This window comes from Malaya genurostris, chromosome 3, assembly GCF_030247185.1.
Source record: "Malaya genurostris strain Urasoe2022 chromosome 3, Malgen_1.1, whole genome shotgun sequence".
Lineage (NCBI taxonomy): Eukaryota > Metazoa > Arthropoda > Insecta > Diptera > Culicidae > Malaya > Malaya genurostris.
Window position 1 is genome coordinate 182,095,412 of NC_080572.1, and position 22,682 is coordinate 182,118,093.

General features: G+C 36.7%; 1 protein-coding gene across 2 annotated transcripts in view; it reads left to right on the forward strand.

Moving 5' to 3' along the window:
- Window positions 1–22,682, forward strand: part of LOC131438711 (protein tramtrack, alpha isoform) — a 106,029-nt gene that overhangs the window by 13,901 nt on the left and 69,446 nt on the right. For both annotated transcript variants that reach the window (XM_058608910.1, XM_058608909.1), the window contains exons 2-4: window positions 21,214–21,460; window positions 21,536–22,327; window positions 22,449–22,557. In XM_058608910.1, coding sequence (XP_058464893.1) covers window positions 21,290–21,460; window positions 21,536–22,327; window positions 22,449–22,557 — 1,072 coding nt within the window. In that variant the 5' untranslated portion in view covers window positions 21,214–21,289. The remainder of the gene's footprint in view (window positions 1–21,213; window positions 21,461–21,535; window positions 22,328–22,448; window positions 22,558–22,682) is intronic.

The following is a 22,682-nucleotide window of genomic DNA, read 5'->3' on the forward strand; positions in this document are numbered from 1 at the left end:
ATATCACGAAAATTAATGTGAAAATGTGAAACACTTCTGTTAAGCAAAAATTTATCAAATGCATAGATTGTAATCTCATCCTTTGAGTCAATTCTCTGAACAGAGAGCAGTTCCTTGCACAGCTTTAAGGCAGCGGGAAAGTTTTCTCAGAACTTGTTCTGTATGTTTAAGTTGCCAAAAAGTGCCACGCAAACTTTAGAGCTCTAATAAAGTGGATATTTTTCATGTTCTGTGGACCTTTGGTTGCTTAGAGAGGCTTAGTATACTCTAAATCATTAGAAAACAAACCGCACGGAAAATCTCTTAGCTTGACCTAAACGCTTCTACAGCACAAACTTTGCATTGATTTATTCAAAAATTTACTGATTTGTTAGGCAATATTTATCATTAATCACAATTCATCAACAGGTAAATGATATCAGAACTTTTTCTGCTGCCTACAGCGGTTTTCTAGAAAACAGTCATATGCATTCCGTCATTGAGTCATTTGTCAAGTTTTAATATCCAATTAAGCACGTGGCTTTAAATGATGCACGGGAAATCTCCACTACTAATCTTTGCGCGCCAAACGATTTTTTCAACGATCTAGTATTCTTTTCTTCGACGGTCGAACACTTATGCAACTCGTTGCGCGCCAAACATCAACCGTAGATCTAGCAAGCATTGGCGACTTTTTCAGTGGAAAATTCCATTGTCCATACAAAATAACTTTATTGGTTTTTCCCACTTTTCCGGTAAGTTTTCCTAATTTTTACCTATTTTTATATATATAAAAAATAGGTATAGAATTCGCTCAAACTTTCGAAAATTTTTCCGAGGCCCGGAGGGCCGAATGACATATACCAATCGATTCAGCTCGACGAACTGAGCAAATGTCTGTGTGTGTGTGTGTGTGTGTATGTGTGTGTGTCCGTATGTGTGTTGTCAACTAAGAGGTCGAGATCTCAGAGATGGCTGGACCGATTTTCATCAAACTAGTCGCAAATGAAAGGTCTCCCCGTCACCCAAAACGCTATTGAATGGTTTTGAGATAGGATGTTTACTTTTTGAGTTATACAAAGTTTTATGTCAAAATTTTCAGTTTTTTGACAGTATCTGTCACAATTGACCTTGAAAACAGAATATGTTTTCAGACTTAGATTCCGCACGGTAATACCTATCCAACAAGCCATAGATTGTTAAAATCCGTCCATTTTTAACGGAGATATCGAAATTTTTCTGTAAGCGACTCTTCCCCCTATTCCAGCAGTAGGAGTTTTGAGCGCTGTATGACAAAGAAATGCTTGGGAGCAACGGAAAACACGATTTTTTATACTGTTACATACAATTGTTTCTAAGAACCAAAAGGATTGTGTACAGCATTCTTTTTCATGACATTTAGCCTCGGACCGATTTTGGCACGGCTCGTTTTTGGCAACATAATCGTTCGAATATGACATATATAAACCAGATGATGGCAGAATTTTTTTTAATTATTTTGTTTTAAACTACTTACAGCAATAAATGCTGGAACAACATAACATCCATATACCATTCGAATCAGTTCGTCGAGATCAGCAAATGCGTGTGTGACAAATAACTTCAATTAATTTTCTCGGAAAATTTCTTTTCTACAAATTCAGATTCATACGAAAAGTCGTATGCTCCCAAACAAAGTTCCTGCATTATGTTTGGTTCCGACCTCTGGTTTCGGAACTACAGGATGATATGTGAAACGAAATCAAAATTGTGTAACTCATTTTTCTTGAAGATGGCTGAACCGATCTAAGATGCAAATGAAATCTAAGAATCATCTAAGATTCAAATGAAAAGTTTCAAAGTTCTATAAAACATCTTGCTTTTCAGTCAGATCCAACTTCCGGTTTCGGGGATTGTATAAAAATGTCTATTCCACATAATTTAATCAGGTTTATCGGGTTAGCAGATTTGGATAGTCGATAAAAAAATTAACTTTTTTCAGTTTTAGTGGTATTCAGTTGTCGATCAGAAGGCACCTAAAAATTTAATTCGTGCTATGATCTCTCAAAGATGTCTTAACTGATTTTCAAATGTTTTGAAACAAATGTAAAGTGTACAGCTACTCAGGTGAATTTATCTGACTTCGGCCATACCGCTTTTAGAATTCCGGTTCCAGTATAAAATCGTTTCTCAAAGCTCAATCGTTTTCTCAAAAAAAGCCTAATCAAATTTCAGAAACAAAAATTTTAATTAAAACAAACTAATATACAAAAATTAATTATTTTATCCAATTATGACTTCCGGTTCTCGAATTACATGATGATGAATTTTTAAAATTCAAACCGATATAGAAGATGACAATCCCGAAAAGCTTCAAAATTGAACTCAAAACTGTTGTAATTTATTCGTCATATGGCCATACGAATCGGTTTGGGTTATGCTGGTTCCTGAATACCGGCTCTGGAAGTACCTTAAATTACCGTAAACTCTAGAGTGGAACTTACATATCATGGCATGTTTAATCGATTATCACACTTCTAGATTCAAATTCGATCCGATTTGCAGTTTCGACATTACAGAGTAATGAGTGATTAAAATCTCAAATTGTCGCTTAAAACGAGGGTCATTAAAATAATGTCATGAAAACTTAAACACCGAAGAATATTCATGCAAAAAACACATGCAGATTGATAAAAATAGGTATAATCTCACTGCTAGGTGGATTAAACACGTTTTTTGATGTACGAACCCGGTGGGGGTAAAAACTGATCAAACAAAAAAAAAGCATCTCAATCCGTCCATCCGTTCTTACGTGATGCGATTACAAAGAATGATCTCTGCATTTTTATATATATAGACTAGCTGACCCCTCGAACTTCGTCTCGATTGAAGATTATTTGTTCGAATTTATGTTTATTGTCAAACGACTAAGTGGTTAACATTTTTCTCCATTATTTTTCTGATTACTTAACCCACAATTAACGGAATTTGACACACATTCGTTGTAGCCCAATTAGAAATATCATCACAAATTATCGTGATGATGTGAAATACTTCTGTTAAGCAGTGAACAGAGATCCCTCTCTAATGGCTTTGACATAATAGACGTTTTCTCTTCCAGGTGTGATTCTTGCTTCCGGTAATCAATAAAATACCTCTCTAAAAGAGATTTGTATTGATAAATTTAACAATATGTTGAAGAATTTCTTTCCTAGAGTTGTTCATTCGGTAGAGTAGAATATATTTACAATTTGTATTTAGCCCAAGAAACCAAAATTTCGCAAAAAAAATGTTTGGCTTAAGAAGCTGAGAGCAGAATTATCAAACGAATGAGTGGTTAACTTAACCTACAATCAACGGAATTCGACAGCCATTCGCTTTAGCCCAAAACAAAGAAACATCACCCAAAATTAATGTGAACATGTGTACAGGTTTTGAGCATCGATAATGTTAATAAAGTGGATATTTTTAGATACGAAGGAATTTCTGGTGCCTTGGAGAGACGACGCTTACATTTCAAGTTGATATTGAACTTACCAATTTGAACGAACGCTCTATAGCAACTCTTCACGCGATTCAATCAGTGCCATCAAAGAGAGACAAATATCATCACAGAATGGACCCCGGTGCGAAAACGATTTTCTCTCGACGACCCGTCTGAGCATCACGGGTTAACACGTTGGGGTAGGGATTCGCACTGAAGCAATTCTCATTTGCGATCCGATGAGAATCATCAAGTTGATTCATAGTATGAGAATCATCAAGTTGATTCATCGGTTCGATTTTCTGGGATAATTGTCAAATTGCGATTATCTCTTGGCAAATTCCACACAGCACCGATTATTGCAAAACTGCATCTATTTTGGTAAGGGCCGTGAAATACTCAAAGTATGAGATGGAGCGAAAAAATGTAAAAAAAAATCTTTCACAGTTCATGCATTGAGAGGCATCGATTGACGATGTTGTATACAATTTAGAGAAATAGTATCAATCCATCTTGAATATTGACTATCTAATTGACACTTATTATGTGCGCTTCGTGTAATCTAAAATTCAATAATCATTCCAAAGCAAAATGCAAGGAAAATCTCTTAGTTTGACTTTTGCGCGCCAAAAGATTCTTTCAACGATCTAGTATTCCTTTCTTCGACGGCCAAACACTTATGCAACTCGTTATGCGCCAAACACCTATCAATGATCTAGCAATCATTGGCGACTTTTTCAGTGGAAAATTCCATTGTCCATACAAAATAACTTTATTGGTTTTTCCCACTTTTCCGGTAAGTTTTCCTAATTTTTTTGATGTACGAACCCGGTGGGGGTAAAAACTGATCAAACAAAAAAAAAAGCATCTCAATCCGTCCATCCGTTCTTACGTGATGCGATTACAAAGAATGATCTCTGCATTTATATATATATATATATATATATATATATATATATATATATATATATATATATATATATATATATATATATATATATATATATATATATATATATATATATATATATATATATATATATATAGATTTGTAAAATGCTTTGATTTCTGAAAAGAAACGAAGGTTACCATTTCCCCAACTTACTACACAGTTGACAATTGTTTCAACGGGCAAAATTCCTAACAAATCGGTTGCCTCTCGTTTGGCGAACGGCGCACAAAATAAATCTGCCACATGCTTGTGAGCCCTTCTCTACGGCGCTAACGTTCCCCACCGAGTCGTGGAACTCATGAAGTTAAATGGCATATAGATTAGTGACGACACTTATTCTGATTGAAAATCAGAAAATCAAATTATCCTATATGAGGAAATCCAATTAACTCTTTGTTTGATTCTATGTAGAGACACTGAAAATGGTTCGGAACTTGATGATTTGACCGTAATTGAGGATTATAACACTATCACCCTCAGAACTATCGATTCGTGTATGTATTCTCTCCGTTGTGTTCAAACTTTGAAAAATTTTCCGCACTTGTTTGAAGCGAAAGCCGCACTGCGAACGGAGCGAACAATGGACATAATAGATCAACGGCTACAAGAATACCAACGTATAGAATTTTAAGATTGATTACTTTATTTTGGATTATCATTTTTCAATTTTTTATGTATTTTTCTGTTACGACCAGCAGTTGAATGATGTAATCGCGGGACTCATTTCAAGCTTTCAGAAGGTGGTATTTTATACGATATTGTTGTGTCGTATGCTGGCTATATTTGCATTCGTTTGGTGCGAATTTCGCATAGCGAAAAGTGCACAACCTATCAAATTATTCTGGATTTGCACTAAACTGATGATTTTTACCTTTGATTTGCAAAAAAAGTAATCTCAATAGTTCTTTGGATAACATTTAGAACCATTAGAACGGCTGATTTTGTACAATGTTCCCCATCGTTGCCCACTTTTCGTTTTGTTTTCCTCCAATGCAAACGACCCGAAGCTGGATGATGCAATCACTTTTGTTTGAAGCGTAACTCACACTGCAAATGTCCAACAGGAGAGATGCTCACAGAAGAACTAGATGTTGTTTTTCTGCGTTTAGGCTGGATGAACGGAGCCTCATGTTTGTCATTGACTGAAGCATCAGTTGAATAATGCCGGGTGTAGTTCCACTGTCTTGGCATAGCATCCTGCGCACCCGATGGTTCATGGATTATTATAGACTGAAGCTAGCAAACGTGCAACAGGGTTTATTTAAAGATTCGATTGGTTTTGATGTTTGATGTTTGGACCTAATTTTTCATTATTCAAACAATGTTTTCGTAATAAATGTGGTATCAAAAACAAACTTACATATTTTTGCATTCGTTTTGTGAAAGAATTAGAGAAAATAACTTTGCTTCCGCCGTTTTCCGATAGGTGGCTGTCCCAGGTTGGCGGTTCAATGCATAGGACGCTGGTCTTACCTGGAAGGATTCTTAGTGTCAGTAGGATCCATAGTACTAGCCATGCAATGATTCTGTACACTAAGAATCGGCTGCGAAGTCTGTTGAAACAGAAAGGCCAAATTCCACAAAAGGAATGTAATGCCAAGACTGTATTTTGCTGAAGTGTATTTAAACCCTTTATGTGACTTTAAATTGACAACTTGTATTCATGAAAACCGTTTGCAGCATTCCTTTGCATTCATAAATTAGCATTTTACATATCATCCTTATTAAATTGGCTTTTCGTTTATGGTCACTCGACGAGAGTATCGGAAAAATCTCATCCAGTTCAGTATCACTACAGTTATGCTCCATAAACTCACGCTTGATAATAAAAGGACAACAATTGCAAATCATTCTCACAATTATCATCATCCATGAAGTGATTTTCGCTGACACTTGATGATATTCATTGAGGTGAGAGAGGGTTCGAAAACCAATTTCAACCAAATCTTAATACGTAATATGAATATTCTTGGCGTGCGTTTGATGAAAGGGTGTCGAATATCGATATCGAAAATTATTTCGAAATCTAAAATGGCGGCTTTGGGCTCGTCGAAAACCGGGAAAAAGTCGGGAATTTGGTTTCGCCGGAAAAAACGGGAAAAAGTCGGGAATTTTAGTGCTAATCCGGGAAAAAATTACCAGACCTAATCCTAGTACAACAAGTCAAAAGTTTGAGACAGCACGTAATTTTGTTTTTGAGCGAGAATTTCAGTAAAAGTTTTGAAATATTATATGTCCCACACAAGTTTTTTTTTGTTTCGATTATATTCGATTAGGTTTTGACCTTAAGGTCATTCGCCTCTTCGGACCAGAAAAACTTTCTGACCCTATGTGCGGGGTTGTGAATCGAACCCAGGCGGGCTGCGTGAAAGGTATCGACATACCCATCGCGCTATACCCGTTCCCTCCCACACAAGTTCTATGATGCACAATCCATTGAAAATGGAATCAACATCCCCTGTCTCGTTCAATGATTTCTGAAGGTTTTGACAGCAATTTTTAATCAATCAGAAAGCATCGCAGTTTTCTTAGTTATAATCAATTACGGCACATTGAATGCTCATAATGAAAAATAAGATTTCTTTTAAATTTCAGAATAAGTATGTGTAATATGTTTGCAAAAAAACATATTAGGTTTTATAAAATTATTGTAAATTTTTAGGACGCTTCTTTTTTTTAAGTATTATTTCATCATAATTTGTCTCAGTAATCAGCTTGAGACAGTACTTGTGTTGTAATCTTGGTATTGATTTCAAAAGAATTCACAAAATTAAAGAAAGCTGTCGACTTTCACCTTATCCACCGTTTGCATAGAGTATTTTTATTCTTTCTTCAAAACTGAAATTGGTTTCTGATAGTTTGTAAAAAAACCTTAGAAAGGTTCAGAAGATGGTTTGTTTTGTTCAGTGAATCTATGTTTAATTTCTTTTTGATGACCTTCAAAAACTATGGATTTCATATCAGGATTACAAGAATGCGGATATTGATGTCGACGAAAAATCAAATTTTCGATCAACTCAGTCACTAGTGGCATGAATTGGTGTTGTCTTTCCAGAGCGACAAGTTTCCATTTTAAGAATTTGAGAAGAATGTTGTTCTGTTTCGCAAAAATTCAATTTTGAAAGAACAATATCGTATATGTTGTTAGATGGAATCGGTTCTACGGGAGAAAAATTGTCCTTTGATCAATAATTTTTTAACCTGAGGTATACTTTTGTTCTAGATTAAACTAAGCTAAGAGAGTATAGGAATGTAGATGTAGAGTATAGAGATGGACAATCCGTTTGCGAACAGCTTAAAAGAACTAGTTCTCCTCGAAGAGTGAGTAAACTGGAGTTCTTTATTAAAGAATGATAGTTCTTTATTCTTCTCAATAGAAAGTAATCATATTCTTTGAGGATGTGTACAAATTAGTTGCGTCTTTCAGAACGTTTGCGGTAGAAGCTGAATACATTCGTGACCTTTGAAAACGTGTACAAAAGAGAATGATAAAAACACTTGCAAAAAGCACTCACTATTATTGAATCTGTTTGCTACACAATATAATTTATAGCTCTCATATTATTTTCGAAAAAACATACGAGGTTTCGTAGTTCCAAAGAGATAGTCAAAAAATACTTCATACTACTCTCTCTCTCCTACAACTCTCGGTGTAGGACTTAAAGCTTGAATGAGAGAAACATTTAAAAAATACTGAACATAGACTATTTGGGCCAGTTCTAAAAACCGGGAGTTTTCATCACGTGCAACGGGAAAATCGGGAAAAAACCGGGAAATTGAAATCGTTAATAAACTTGCCACTCTGCATAATGTAATTTAATATTATATCTATCTATCTATCTATCTATCTATATAAAAATGCAGAGATCATTCTTTGTAATCGCATAACGTAAGAACGGATGGACGGATTTACATGATTCTTTTTTTTTTATCAGTTTTTACCCCCACCGGGTTCGCACAACAAAAAAAATAGGAACACTTGCCGGAAAAGTGGGAAAAATCCATAAAGTTGTTTTGTATGGACAATGGAATGGAAGTTGCATAAGTGTTTGACCGTCGAAGAAAAGATTACTAGATCGCTGAAAAAATCGTTTGGCGCGCTACGAGTTATTCGTCATTTCGAGCCACGTGCTTAATTGGGTATTAAAATTATTGCTTACCATATGACTCAATGACGGAATGACTGTTCTAGAAAACCGCTGTAGGCAGGAGTAAAACTTCTGATATCATTTACAAGTTGATGAATTGTGTTCAATGGAGTCAAATGAATAGTATTAGTCATCGCGGGCTCGAGTTTAACATTTCAGAAAAAAATTGAATGAACCAATGAAAAGATTATGCTGTAGAAGCACTAAGGTCAAATTGAGCGATTTTCCTTGCATTTTTCTTTCTAATTATTTAGATTAGACTAAGCGCACATAATAAGTTGCAATTATATATCAATGATTAGTTGATAGTTCAAGATGATTATCATAATGGATTGAGACTGTTATATTTATATTTCATATTCATATTCTGTGAAGAATGTTCAAATTAATAGGATCAATATAAAATTAAAATTTAAGCGTCGATTCTATAAGCAAAAAAAAGTTTCACAGTACATGAAAAATATCCACTTTAACGCTCTAAAGTACGCGTGGCACATTTTAGCCACTTGAACATACAGAATAAGTTCTGAGAAAACTTTTTCGCTGCCTAAAAGCTGTACAAGGAACTGCTTCAAAGTTTGTTCTGTTGCGCCGGGTGAACATTCAAGTGTGAGTAATTCCTTAAAAACGAACTGTTCAGAATGCTTTGTATGCTGTTTAAGACAAATTTGTTTTTTGCGAAATTTTGGTTACTTGGGCTAAATACAAATTGTAAATATATCCTACTCTACCGAATGAATAACTCTAGAAATTCTTCAACATTGTGCTAAGTTTATCATAACAACATTATGGTTAGGGAGCTTTTTTATCGATTATCTGAAGTAAGAGTCTCATCTGGAACGGAAAACGTGGCACTTTATATCCATTATGTTGAAGCCATTAGAGAGGGATCTCCGGTTAGTGCATTGAATCAAAGGATGAGAATCAGTGAGTCTGTTCATTTGCTCTATTTTTACTTAACAGAAGTTTTTCACATCTTCACATTTTTGGGCTAAAGCAAATGTGTGTCGAATTCCATTGATTGTAGGTTAATTATTCAGCAAAATATTGGAGAGAAACGTTAACCACTTAGTCGTTTGACAGTTCTGCTCTCCGAAAACATAAATTCGAACAAATAATTTTTGGGCGAGACGAAGTTCGACGGGTCAGCTAGTTAATTATATAACATTCATTATAAAACAGACTATAATCTAATACAATAAAATATATTATAAAACAATATATTAAATAATTTGCTACGATACAACATATAACAGTTGATGTCGCAATGTCAGTTATCCTCTTCGTCCGTCGCAGTACCGTAGGAAATAGAATATATCTCTTCTAATAATTATACTATTCACATCAATCAAAATAGTGTTATTAATGATAACAAAATAATAATAATGATAATAATATAATAAAATTAATAAAATAAAATATAACATAATTGAATATAATATAAAACATTGAAATATATAATACAATTGAAAAAATCAGGATGATATACTATGATAAATGTTACTATGTAGAATTGTCTTTAATTTATAAGCCATTTCGCACCTTTCATTTTGCTACTAGCGTATTAGGCGATAGCACCCAGTTGACACCGTTCTTAGCCGTTCACCATAAACCGCTAAGCAGACATAAAGTTTCTGTTACATGCGAATACTTCACTCGCGTCATTCAATATCGTGTAATATAAGTTCTAGTTAAAATCGTTATATAGCTCATAATCGTGATAATGATAATTTTTATCATGTGTGAGTTTAAGTAACATCACTATAGTGACATTGAACGATAGAAGAGATTTTCTCCATGTTCAACCGTGATATTTGATTATGTGATAATTTCGCAGCACCGATCAGAAGTTATAATCCTGTCCGAATATCAATATCAGTCCTTCAGCACCGGAGTTTACACTGCAGCAAGTAGAAAAGATGACTAACAAACGCAAGTAGAAAGTTAAATATGAAAAACCTATTCCTCATCCACCTAGTGGTGTAATATTGCTATTGTCTTGTCGTCGAGACAATCTCATTAAAACATTTTTTGCCTTTCTCTGGGGGTAATAGACACACATTGCTGGAAAACCGACTTTTGATTGGAGCTCCGGAGATCCCTAGTATTTCATAGCATTCAACTCAACTTGCCTGTGCTTAATCAGTTTTAACAAGTTTAGGCTCGTTTGAAATCTACTATTGGGTGGTGAATCATGTTTTAATTAGTTGTCACTCCGTAGATATAAAGGTATGTGTGACGTAACCGACAAAACGTAAGAGCGCAGAGAAATGCTCAATTTTCTCCGAGAAACTCTTATACGATTATAACAAACTTAAGCTCATTTGAGCACTTCTATTGGTCTGGTCCGAAGATAAATTTGCAATTATTTCCGGTTCGAGCAGTCATCTTCAACCAGTAATAGCAACATCAGATTACCAGCTTCTGAATAATAGCTATGAAACTAAATCCTAATTTTAGAACCTGGAACTGGTTTCTTGACTACATTTTGGGGCTAAATTAAGTTCCTGAATTTATACTCGGAATTGAAATCTAGAACTCTAAATTAGGATTTCAACCTCAGAATTCTGGAACAGAATTCAGAATATAAATTTAGTTTTTTAGGAGGTTTGATTTTTCAATTGGGATTACTCTACTGTCTGGAAGTTGTTTTGACAGTGTTAAGTGACGTCTACTCAGTATTGTTTGGTCATGAATAGGTTAACTCCAGAACAACGCTTCCAAATCGTGGAAATTTTATACGACTTCTGGTTCGGTTTTACAGGGTAGTAAGTGAAAAAAAATTCAATTTCACTAGTATTTCTGTATACATGGTACTGTAAAAATGAAAAACATTCTTTCAGACAGTCATTATATGTCCTATATTGTGCATATTTTGGTAGTAAAGTACAGAAAAAAATGATTCCGAATATATCAATTCCAAATTTCCGTTTCCGGAAGTGCCGGAGATAGTGGTCACAAACTCCGAAAATGAAACACACTCCAGTTTCTCAGAAACGCCCAAACCGAAGTGGTAAAAAATTCCATATTCCCTTAGTACATTTCTTTGAAAATCTGAGTAACACGAGAAAGGTTTTTCTCATATGTTGCCCAGTTCCCTCATAAGTTTCGGTACTGGAAATCTAACATTTCTATGGGATCATGAAAACTTCCATTTGGAAATTTTGAAAAGCGGTTCCGCCATTTCGACGACAATTGAGTGAATATTTTTTTGGAAATTTTTGCACCTATCGTCCGGTATTCTATGAAAAAAGTTAGTGAAAATCGGTTTCCTGGAGTGGATATTTTAGATTTGGAAATAGCAAAAAGTCACAGGGGACCAAATCTGGCGAAAAGGGTGGATGAGCGATGACTTTCGATTCGTGTTTGGCCAAAAATTCAGCCACAATCATCATGCTGGAATGTGACGGCGAGTTATCGTGGTGTAAAATCCATGAATTGTCTGCCCACAGATTCGGCCGTTTCTGATGAATTGCTTCACGTAGACGCCTCAAAACGCCCAAGAGCTACTCCTTATTGATCGTTTGGCCCGTTGGAACGAATTGGATGTTCCAGCCAAATTTAAATTTGTTTTTGCCGACAAATTTGCAAGAAATTTTTGATTTGGCAGGGCATTTGCAGTTGTGGCAAAAAAAAAGAAAGTTTTCGTTACAAATAAGACAATGCAATCGGAACTATACCAAAAAGAGTGTCTCCAAAAACGAATTTTGCCGTTAATTCGATCCCACGATCATCCCGCAATGTTTTGGCCAGATTTGACAAGCTGTCATTACAGCAAAGTCGTTCAAGAATGGTATGCAGAGAAAGGAATCTAGTTTGTTCCGAAAAACCTTAACCCACCCAACTGCCCCCAGGTTCGCCCTATTGAGAAATACTGGGCAATCATGAAAAGGAGACTCAAGGCAAAGGGAAAGGTTGTCAAAAACATCAATCAGATAACGACCTGGTGGAAAAGATAGCTAAAACGATGGACGAAGAAGGTGTGCGCCGCCTAATGAGCCGTGTTACAGGAAAAATTCGAGAATTCCTTCGAAACCGTGACGAATAATTTTATCCGTATTTTTTCTTAAAAGTATGAAGAAAACGCTACATTTGTATAGAAAAAGATCTTGAGTTCAATAATAAATAACTGAAATACAGGCAATTGTCTTTGTTCCAGTTCTATCTGAAGCAAGCTTTACGTTTCCGATAATATATCAATGGATAGGAGAAGGATACCGGAGAAAAGGAGAAAAATTTCGAGATCACAGGTTTACCACAAGCGCGACAATAAAATCAGTATTATTACTTAATTGTCACACATCGTATGATACTCGCTCGAAAGTCAGTTTTCACAGTGATTTCAGGACGTTTTTTGATAGACGTTTCACATGTATCAGGCAGTTTCAATTCCATAGTCTGGATAAAAACGGCACTGTAGTGTACGCATCAGTTAAAAATATTCCTCGGAACTGAGAAATCAAAACTGAATTTAAGACTCGTCGATCGTTTTGCGGTTCGGCATAATTTCGGTTTCCCTCTCTTGGCCCGATACTTTTGAGCGAGACTCCTCGTGCACGTTATAATGCTATAGATCAGTGACTTCCAAAGGAGTCGATAGCAAACCCGACGTTTCGCTTCGCTGCTTCCGAGACACGACGGGTTTGAGAACCACTGCCTTAGCTGATGTCGGTCTCGGAACCAAATCTAATGAAAGACTCGCGTGGGTTTCAGGTGCTTTACGGAATTGTGATAATCAAGTATATTTAGCATGAATATGCATTGGAAATCTATGTAGTAGAATTGGGGTGCATAAATCCTGACAGCAGAGTAAAAGACCACTCGGTTGAAAATGGTGCAACGCAAAGTGTGATAAGCCTAGCTGCAATGCTTCACCTGGTTGGCACGTTTAACAGCTGTTTTCAGCAGTCGGCAATGAACACGAATCGAGTTTCGTCTTCATCAACACATATGTGACTATTATTGCTTCAATCAACGGCACATGAAGTTGTCGTGAGATGGATTTGTAATTTTGAGTTAATTGGCTAACGAAACAAATAGTCCCTATGACAAAAATCATCAAACTCGCAGTCTATGACTATGGCTGGCGATTCTTACCACCACCACAACCAACAACAACAAGAGGAGAAGTGACGCGATAACGACGACCATGAGAAAACTAGAAGACACCACCAAGAAAAAGGTTTTTCAATGTTGTTACTATCCCGGCGAAAACGAGGGACGACGATATTCGGTGTGCACTGTGTCGAGCTGTCGGCGAATAGACACGCAAAACGATCGATAATAAAAACATTGCCTCATGTCACCTATCCACATCACACGCTTTGCTAGACCGAACCACATCCGATACCGTTTGCCGCCGTAGCACTAGTTAGGGGAGTGTTGGGTCGGACTGCAATTGATGGGAACTTGTTTTATTTAATATTTTTCCCGATGCTTACCAAAATATTTGGTTTCATCAACATTGTTTTTGTTGAAAAAAAAACAAATTTTCTCATAGCAAGTTCCTACCAACGCGGTAGGTTCTGCGTTGCCGTTGTTCAAGTGGCCAACATATCCTGGTTGGAGTACTTGAGCTACTCTCTAATGAAATACTAAATTTAAACAGACCATTACTTACATTGAATATTAACAGAAGTTGAACTTTTTTTGCCAAAATTTAGATACTTTTAATTTGAGTAATGCAACATCGATAGATGTTGTACTTTTTATAAGCTCTCTATTTCTGATGACATAATTTATGGATTCTCTTGTATAACTGATTTTTGGACGATTTTTGTCTTGTTGAGACGTAAAGCCGGCTTGAGCTTAGGGTGGCTAGTGACCGGGAAAGTTAGGAAAACCGGGAAAAAGTCGGGAGTTTTAGTGCAAATCCGGGAAAAAATTTATTAGCCCGAATCGTAGTAAATCATGATTTTCCTGATAAAACAAATGAAAAGTAGGAGGCAATAGTCCATTTTGTGTTTAAGTAAGCAGTTCAGTAAAAGTTTTGAAACATCGTATTGTCCTACACATGTTTTATGGTACACAATCCATTGGAGGTGGGACCAACATCCCATGTTTCGTTCAACAATTGTAAGGGTTTGTTAGCAATTTTTAATGGATCAGAAGCATTTCTAAGTAGTTATCAACAACAGCACATCGAACGGATGCTTTTGCTGGATTCTGTCAAATTTCAGAATAAGTTTGCATAATATGATTGCAAAAAAAATTTCAGGTTTAATAAAATTATTAAAAATTCTTAGGAGCCTTCATGTTTTTGAGTGGGCTAATGATTGTCCTAATTTCATCATAATTTGTCTCAGTAATGTCATCTTGAGACAATACTTGTAATCTTGGTCAGTGCGGTAAAATTTCATTTTCAATCGAATAATATAAGATGAAAATGAAATTTCTGGCCGCTGACCGTCAGCATATCCCTACTAATTCGTTTGACTTTTGTTGCCATTTTCAAGTGAAGCTCCAAGAATTCATCGTCAGTTGAATAATCGTACCTAGTCATTTGAAGTTTTGCTTGCTCAGTTTCGAGTGCCAAGTAGTGTAGCTCCTTCATTACCTTCGCTCTTGGTAGTAAGCAGATTCGAACGAATAGAACTATAAATGGAGTGAAGTATTAGAAATGAAAACTGAAGGAGGAAACAATTAATTTATGTGTATTCTGTGATCGATATTTCAGCTATCTGATTAGTGTTTTATCTATTATCTTGAACCAATTCGAATGTTTACATGAACCTCATTTGAAGGCCGCTCTCACAAAGAGATATTTTGTTACTTCAAGAGATCAACTGACGGTGGTTAAACTGAGCCTCGATTGAAGAGAAACGAGTGATGAACTGGATGCTGCTCGTTCGGGCCGTCAGCAAACATTGTGTGTGTCAGAGAGTGAAGTTTACTGCAGTGGAGTGAGCGTCCATGTGTTCCACATTCAGTTTCAATTGAATTGAATGAAGTTTTACTGCACTGATCTTGGTATTGATGCCAATAGGATTCACAAAATTTAAAACTTTGACCTAGTCCACCGTTTGCAATGAGTGATGATTGATTTCTTTCTTTGAGAGCTGAAATTGGTTTCTGAGAGTTTGTGAAAAACATTAGAAAGGTTTAGAAGAAGGTTTGATTTGTTCAGTGAATATTCAATGTTTAATTTATATTAAACATCATTACCTATGGATTTCATAGTAGGACTCACAAGAATGCGGGTATACTCCTAGTTTGAATCCTAAGGGTCTTAAGAAATACTGATTTTGCAGAAAGCCTTAACAAGACTTATTTAGTGGTAGTCTTACAAAAGACTGAATAGTTCGGATAATAACAATTTCAATTTTAATTATAAGGCTTTAAATTTAATTCCTAATTATTTGGCTTTCAAATGACTGGTGGTATTCCTGGCTACTTAGAAAACACTAACAATAATCGAATTTGGGGTAAAAGCTGCACTTAAGAGAATTATTGAAGAGAGCATGAAGTCTGAATAAAATGTGTTGATTTTAAGACAAAAAATTGCGAGAATAATAATGCTGTATTCCTTCGTGAAATGCAAGACTTATCACTTTTATCATATCCGCTGGCCACCTATGTTTCTTGTTTTAATCCTATTGTTACCTCGAATTAATTTGAAATAATCAAAAAGATTGAGTTTTTATCTTGAAGAGCTAGTACATACGAATGGATCAGGGTCATTTCGCCGAAAGCCGTTTCGCCGGAAGCCATTTCGCCGAAAGCCATTTCGCCGAAAGCCATTTCGCCAAATGACATTTCGCCGAATGGGTCACTTCGCCGAATACCATTTCGCCGAAAGGGTCATTTCGCCGAATCCTGAAAACGTCTTGAAATCGTAATTGGAATTGATTTAAATTAAAGACAAACGACATACCATTGTACTTCTTGAATAATGATTGATTGTTGTACTCTTGAATAAAGATTGATTTACGAACCTCAGAAAGTAGTTCCCAAGAAAACTTGTTGACTAATAGCTACTAAGCATCAAAGCAATTGTATAGGTGTATCTACCAGGCAAATGTAGGTGGTATTTTCCGTATATTAAGTGAAAATGAAAAAAATATCTAATGCGGCTACGCCACATCGTTTTGGCATTCGGCGATATGACCCGCTCCCCATACGAATAACATTAGTAGCAAAGTAACAGACACAAAAAAGATGAAATACATTGAGCTGGGTGGTACTGTTGGTTCTAAGGATGAATATTTGGACAAATTGTGGATGTGGTTTTTAAACGTTGTTCCAAGGATTATTTAAATCTTAAATCTTCTATTAAGCAAATCCTCATACGTCTATAAAACTTATAAAACTTAAATCCTCATACCTGAACAAAAACGTTTTGAAAGTCTTGTGGATCATCGTTTCCTTAATAATGCAATATTGAATGCTGGGAGCGTAATTAACAAAACAGCACTCAAAATCATATAATCGATACAAGGAGGCTGTCGAACCGAAGAAACTGTTTCTAATCAAGATTAGCGCTTATATTTTCACTTTGCAGATCTCCACCTGTTCACCCTTTTCACAACCGGAAGTCAGATCCGGATGAAATTCGTATGGGACCACAAGAAAATCGGTTCAGCCATCTCTGAGAAAATTGATTGCTCAAAAACGTTACATACATACATACGTACACAATTTGTGATCTTTACGAACTGATTCGAATGGTATATGACACTCAGCCCTCCGGGACTTGGTTCCAAATTCGGTTCTCGCAGTGATTGCATAACTTATCTATATGAGAAGGCCAAGAACGACTTCTTCCCATTGAAAACATTGTGTGCACTTGGCATAATGAACATTTCCTATTGCTAAATCGAGATACCCAGAAAAAATACTTTATTTTTCAACTCTCGATGTTCTTTTGGGGGGCAATCGGGAAAAGTTGGGAATTCATTTTCACCGAGAAAAACCATGAAAAAGTAGAGAATTTTAGTGAAAAATAAGGGAAAAATATTACTAGCTCAAATATGAGTAACAGTTGTTAGCATCATGATTTTTTTTTCAATAAAAAGTAGGAGATAATCACCCCTATTCTGTATTTCGATCGAATCGGATTACTTCGACCGAATGTTAAAATTTTCTTTCTGTAATTCGATCGAGTGATGATTTTTTATGGATCGAGATACAGAAAGCAAAATTTCGCATTCGTTCGAAATAATCCGATTCGAACGAAATTCAGAATCGGGGTGAATACCCAATTTTGCGTTTGAGCGAGATGTTGGAAATTGGGCCAACACCCTGTCTCGTCTAACGAATTTTAAGAGTTTAAAAGTTTTCTAGTTGTTATCAATAACAGCACAATAAAGGTTAAAGTCTCAAGGTAACATCGGGAAATTTTTTTAATAAAATCATTAAAAATTCTTAGGAGCCTTCAAGTTTTTATGTTTGCAAATGATTACTCTTATATCCTCATATTTTTGTCTTAGTAATAAAAAATGATGAATTTATTTCATCCACCGTTTACAGGGAGTTTTTGAATTACTTCTTGAGAGCCGAAACTGATTTCTGAGGACCAGTATAGAATCTTAATACAAGTATGGCTGTATCTATGTTTCTCAAAATAATTTCAGAGCATACATTGCTTCCGATATGAGATCTGTGTCATAGCCTATTAGTTTCAGGGTGGTAGAATATATAACTAATTGCAGTGGCGTCTCGTGACAAAATTGACTAGTTGTGCACTGCTTATGTGGTATGATAGCAGATACCTTATGTTCAAAAAAGAATCGGAATTTTCATTTTAGAATTCCCGCGCTTACCCAATCGGTAAACTTTTATTCTCTCAACGTTGGCAACACTTTTATACACATTCTGTCAAATTTTGACGCATATCGTACGATTAGTTTTTGTTTGGCGTCTATACAAAGAAGTAGAAAAATTTTCGTGTGGCGATTTTTACCGACCGAATGGCGTGAACTAACCATTGCTTAATTTGAAACCCTGAATGTTATTGGTAGGTGATCTGAATCAAAGTCACTCTGAATCAAAGTCACTACAAATGTTACATTGATCTGCTAGAATCAGATCAATTGTAGAAGGATTTCCCAAAGAAGATAAATTAGTTGGGCTATTTGGAAATAAAACTGGCTGAAAACTAGCGGACGAACTCATCATGAAGAATTCGTACTAATTAATTTTCTAATTACTCCACGAGCGATGCCTAGCATTTCGTGAATTTGAATTTTGTTTGTCCGATAGGACATTGTTAATAATCGGTTTATGATTTTCATTATAAACAGAGCATGACAATTCATCAGAAGGTTTCGTTCATTGAATAGACATGTCTGCAAGCGAATTACCACAATTTAAACATCGTATGTCCATTTGACAATTTGTTGTACCATGACCGAAGCCCTAGCAATGACGATATTGTGTTAAGTTCGATGTGCCATCATGCCGTTTATAATTTTCCCACCGAACTGAGATTTCTACTTTCACTTCCGGAAGGAACGAAGAAATCTTTGTACAAAACGCTTTAAAATTGCAAGCATAGATAGTTTTTGGTTTTCCAGAGTGGCAAGCGTCAATTTCAGGAGTTGTTGTTCCTTAATGATTTATTTTCCTTATTGATTTATTTTTCAAAATATAATAAAAACAGTTATGTGCACTCGGTATCCAAACCCTTTAGATGACCAGAAAAAGGCTTTATGCTTTTCCTATATGTACTAGTAACAATGAATATTTCATATTTTTACATCGAGATACCCGAAAAGTACTTCAATTCTCAATTAGCGGGCCTATTTTAATGTTCTTTTTTTAACATTGGATATCTGTTTGAAGCTTGAATTAAAGGAGTATGAAAAAAAAACTAAACAGAGACGATTTGAGCCTATTCCAAAACTCGGGGATCTTTATCTCGCATATCGGGAAAAACCGGGAAATTAAAATCGACAATTCACTTGCCACCCTGAAAAATGGGTGAACAAACGTTCATGAGCTGCGATTTGATCATCATCGGACATTGATGTCAAACTCTGTGTAAAATAAATACATTTTTTGGCTCTCAAAATCCTTTCAAAATGATTCCGTCAATTTTATGCTTGGGAAACCGAAACAAACTCAAATTAAATACATCTCATAATCTAACGGGACTTATAATGCAAAGAATTATCCATAGAACGACAGATCTATCACATATCATATAGTATTTTTATATAAATGGGACAATTATACTTGGAACGGCGGTTTTCTAAAATTACTCATGATTCGACTCGCAAATTTTGAAAAAAATATTTTTTAAATTCCCAGTCCCAAAGAGTCTACTTAATTTTTTTTATCGGGATAACACTAGATTTTGACGTTTCGTACATTTCTAAGACGATACAAAAAAATACCGCATATCTTTATAAATTCGCATGAAAGATCCTCATAACGCAAACTATCATAATCTGTAAACTTTTAACTCCAAGTGATGGTTTGAAATTTTGAACACACTTCACTTTCCAGTTACGAAACCGGAAGTCGGATCCGGACAAAATTAAATAACAGCTCATAAGGCCATATGATTTTTTCAGTTGAGCCTCGGCTTAGTCACCTCAGAAAATAAAGTGAGTTCTCTTCTTGACCTGATGTAACGAAAATCCGTTCGTGAGGCCAGCCTTCTGAACAAAAAACAACAAATCTTAGAAAAATGTTGCAAAATGCAAAAGCAGTTTTCTTCGTATTCGTTGAGCGGAAATTCAAAAGAAAATATCAGTTTGTTTAAAAAGTGTTTCAAAAAAAAACTAATGTTATTTTAAAGATTCATCCAGCATTAGCGGAGTAAACTCAGCGTTTAGCGTTTTTCAACCTTAAGCATTTGGATTTTTTTTCCGTTTTCTGCATCGTCTCTCTAAATTGTGGTTTGCAATCACCCTGTAGGTCCGGAACCGGAATAAAATTCAATCTTTCATTTGAGCTGAAGTTGGTATGAATCGGTGCTGCCATCTCTGAGAAAAATGAGTGACATTATTTGACCCACACATATGTACTAAGTCGAATGGTATGTGATAGTTTTACTAGTCTATTTTTTAAGTGATCGCATGATCTTTCTATTTGAAATTTGTCTTATCAAATATACTTTGAAAATTCGCAAAACTTTCATAAATTTGCATAAAAAATGTATAAAATAAACCACATTAAAAGAGACTTGAGTGTATTATATTTTCCATCCTGCACAAATTGAAACTGTATCAATTTCACCTCGCCTTCCCCTACGGTTTAAAGCGAGTACGAACAAAATAGTCAAGCGTGTTAGCGTGTCTGTTGTTGTGCTCTTGCATTCGTGTATATGAACAACAACAACAAAAAATAATAACACAACAACAGACAACCAACACCGCATGTACTGCGAGTTAACAAGCCTAGGCTGCACATGTAAAAGTTGCGGAACCGTTTAGTGCCGCAATTGCCGGTATTTAATCACGATTCAGAGTATGACGAACAGCGAGATGGTGATTATGACCTTGCACCTTCTCTCGCACCACTGCTGCTGCTGCTGCTGTTGGATGGTTGCTGTGTTCGGTATATGCTCTACTCCTGCACAGCACAGACACTCGGCATCGTCTGATAATGATGGCAATGAGCGACCGTGAAATTCCTAGACCTCGTGTTTAACCAGTGAAAGCCTTTTACTGCTCGATGTTTCACTAATGGTGTGTTTCTGTTTCCATCTTTTCGTTTTCTTTCAGCACTACGGTTGTTTGCAACTAATTTTTTTTGGCCACGGGAAGAAAAATACACTGGGTCAACCTGGATCCCGGAACGATGTCGGTGCAGCAGTACTGTCTGCGTTGGAACAATCACCAGCCGAACTTCATTTCGGTCTTCTCGACTTTGCTGCACAATGAAAGTCTGGTTGATGTCACTCTGGCCGCAGAGGGCCGACAGCTGCAGGCCCATAAGGTGGTACTGTCGGCGTGCAGTTCCTATTTTCAGGTGAGTTTCGACTCGAAGGATTCACTCCCGAAAGCTTATCTAAACACATTCTATTTTTTCTTCCATTCTGCGTAGTCCCTATTCACTGCAAACCCCTGCCAGCATCCGATCGTGATACTTAAGGATGTGCAGTATAACGACCTGAAAACGATGGTGGATTTCATGTACTACGGGGAAGTGAACGTGTCCACCGAGCAGCTGCCCCAGGTACTGAAGACGGCGGAAATGCTGAAAATCAAAGGTTTGGCAGAAATGCCGGACGCGTCGGCCGTTTGCAAGGCCGATCTAGGTAAGCTAGATCACCCGGATCTGGTGGGTGGGCTAGGTCCGGGTGGACCAGGTGGTCCCGAATCGATATGGGGCACGCCGGAATCTCAACAGCAGCAGGCAGCTGCCCAGCAGCAAACTCAGCAACAGCAATACCACCAGCAGCTACAGGCCCAACAGCCTCAGCTACGAAGGACACCCTCCCCCACCACAAACATGTCACCGGCCGCACGACGGAAGCGACTGAGAAAAACGTCGACCGGCTCGGGATCGCTCTCTACCGAACGCATCCAGCAGCAGCAACAGCAGCACCATCAGCAGCAGCAGCAGCAGCAACAACAGCAACAGCAGCAGCAGGATGAACATAGTACCAATAACGACGGGACGTTAAACATCGTTCCCCATTTGCACATACAGCAACAGGTTGATAACATATCGTACAGTACCAGTCACAGTGCGCTGGCATCGTTGGCTTCCGGTGGAAACGGAAATAACATCCGAATAATCAAGGAAAGTCCTAGTTCCGATGTGGATCAACAGCAGCACGAATCATCGCAGGAGAGTGTCGATGAGACGGGACACCATATTCCTAGCATCATTGTAAGTATTGCCGATGTCGCAGTGTTTCTCGTTGACGACTAATTGGTTATCTTTTGTGTGTTTCCATTCCGTGGTGGTATTTTTTCTTTCTCTTCTTTTTGCTACCTTGACGCGTACAAAGAAAACGGAAGATTTAAGTGGTGTGACGCAAACGATACCGATGGACATTTCCGCGTCGTCGGCCAGTGTGGCGGCGGTTAATATCCCCCAATCTCAATCTCAGCACAGTGGTAAGTAATGTTTTTTTTTCTTGTGCGCTCACTTTCTCCCATTTGTTTTGCTTCTACGATGGCCCCAGGTTGAAGCTTGGTTGGAATATGTCAAGATGCGAAATACGGTGAAACTGTTTCGCTAT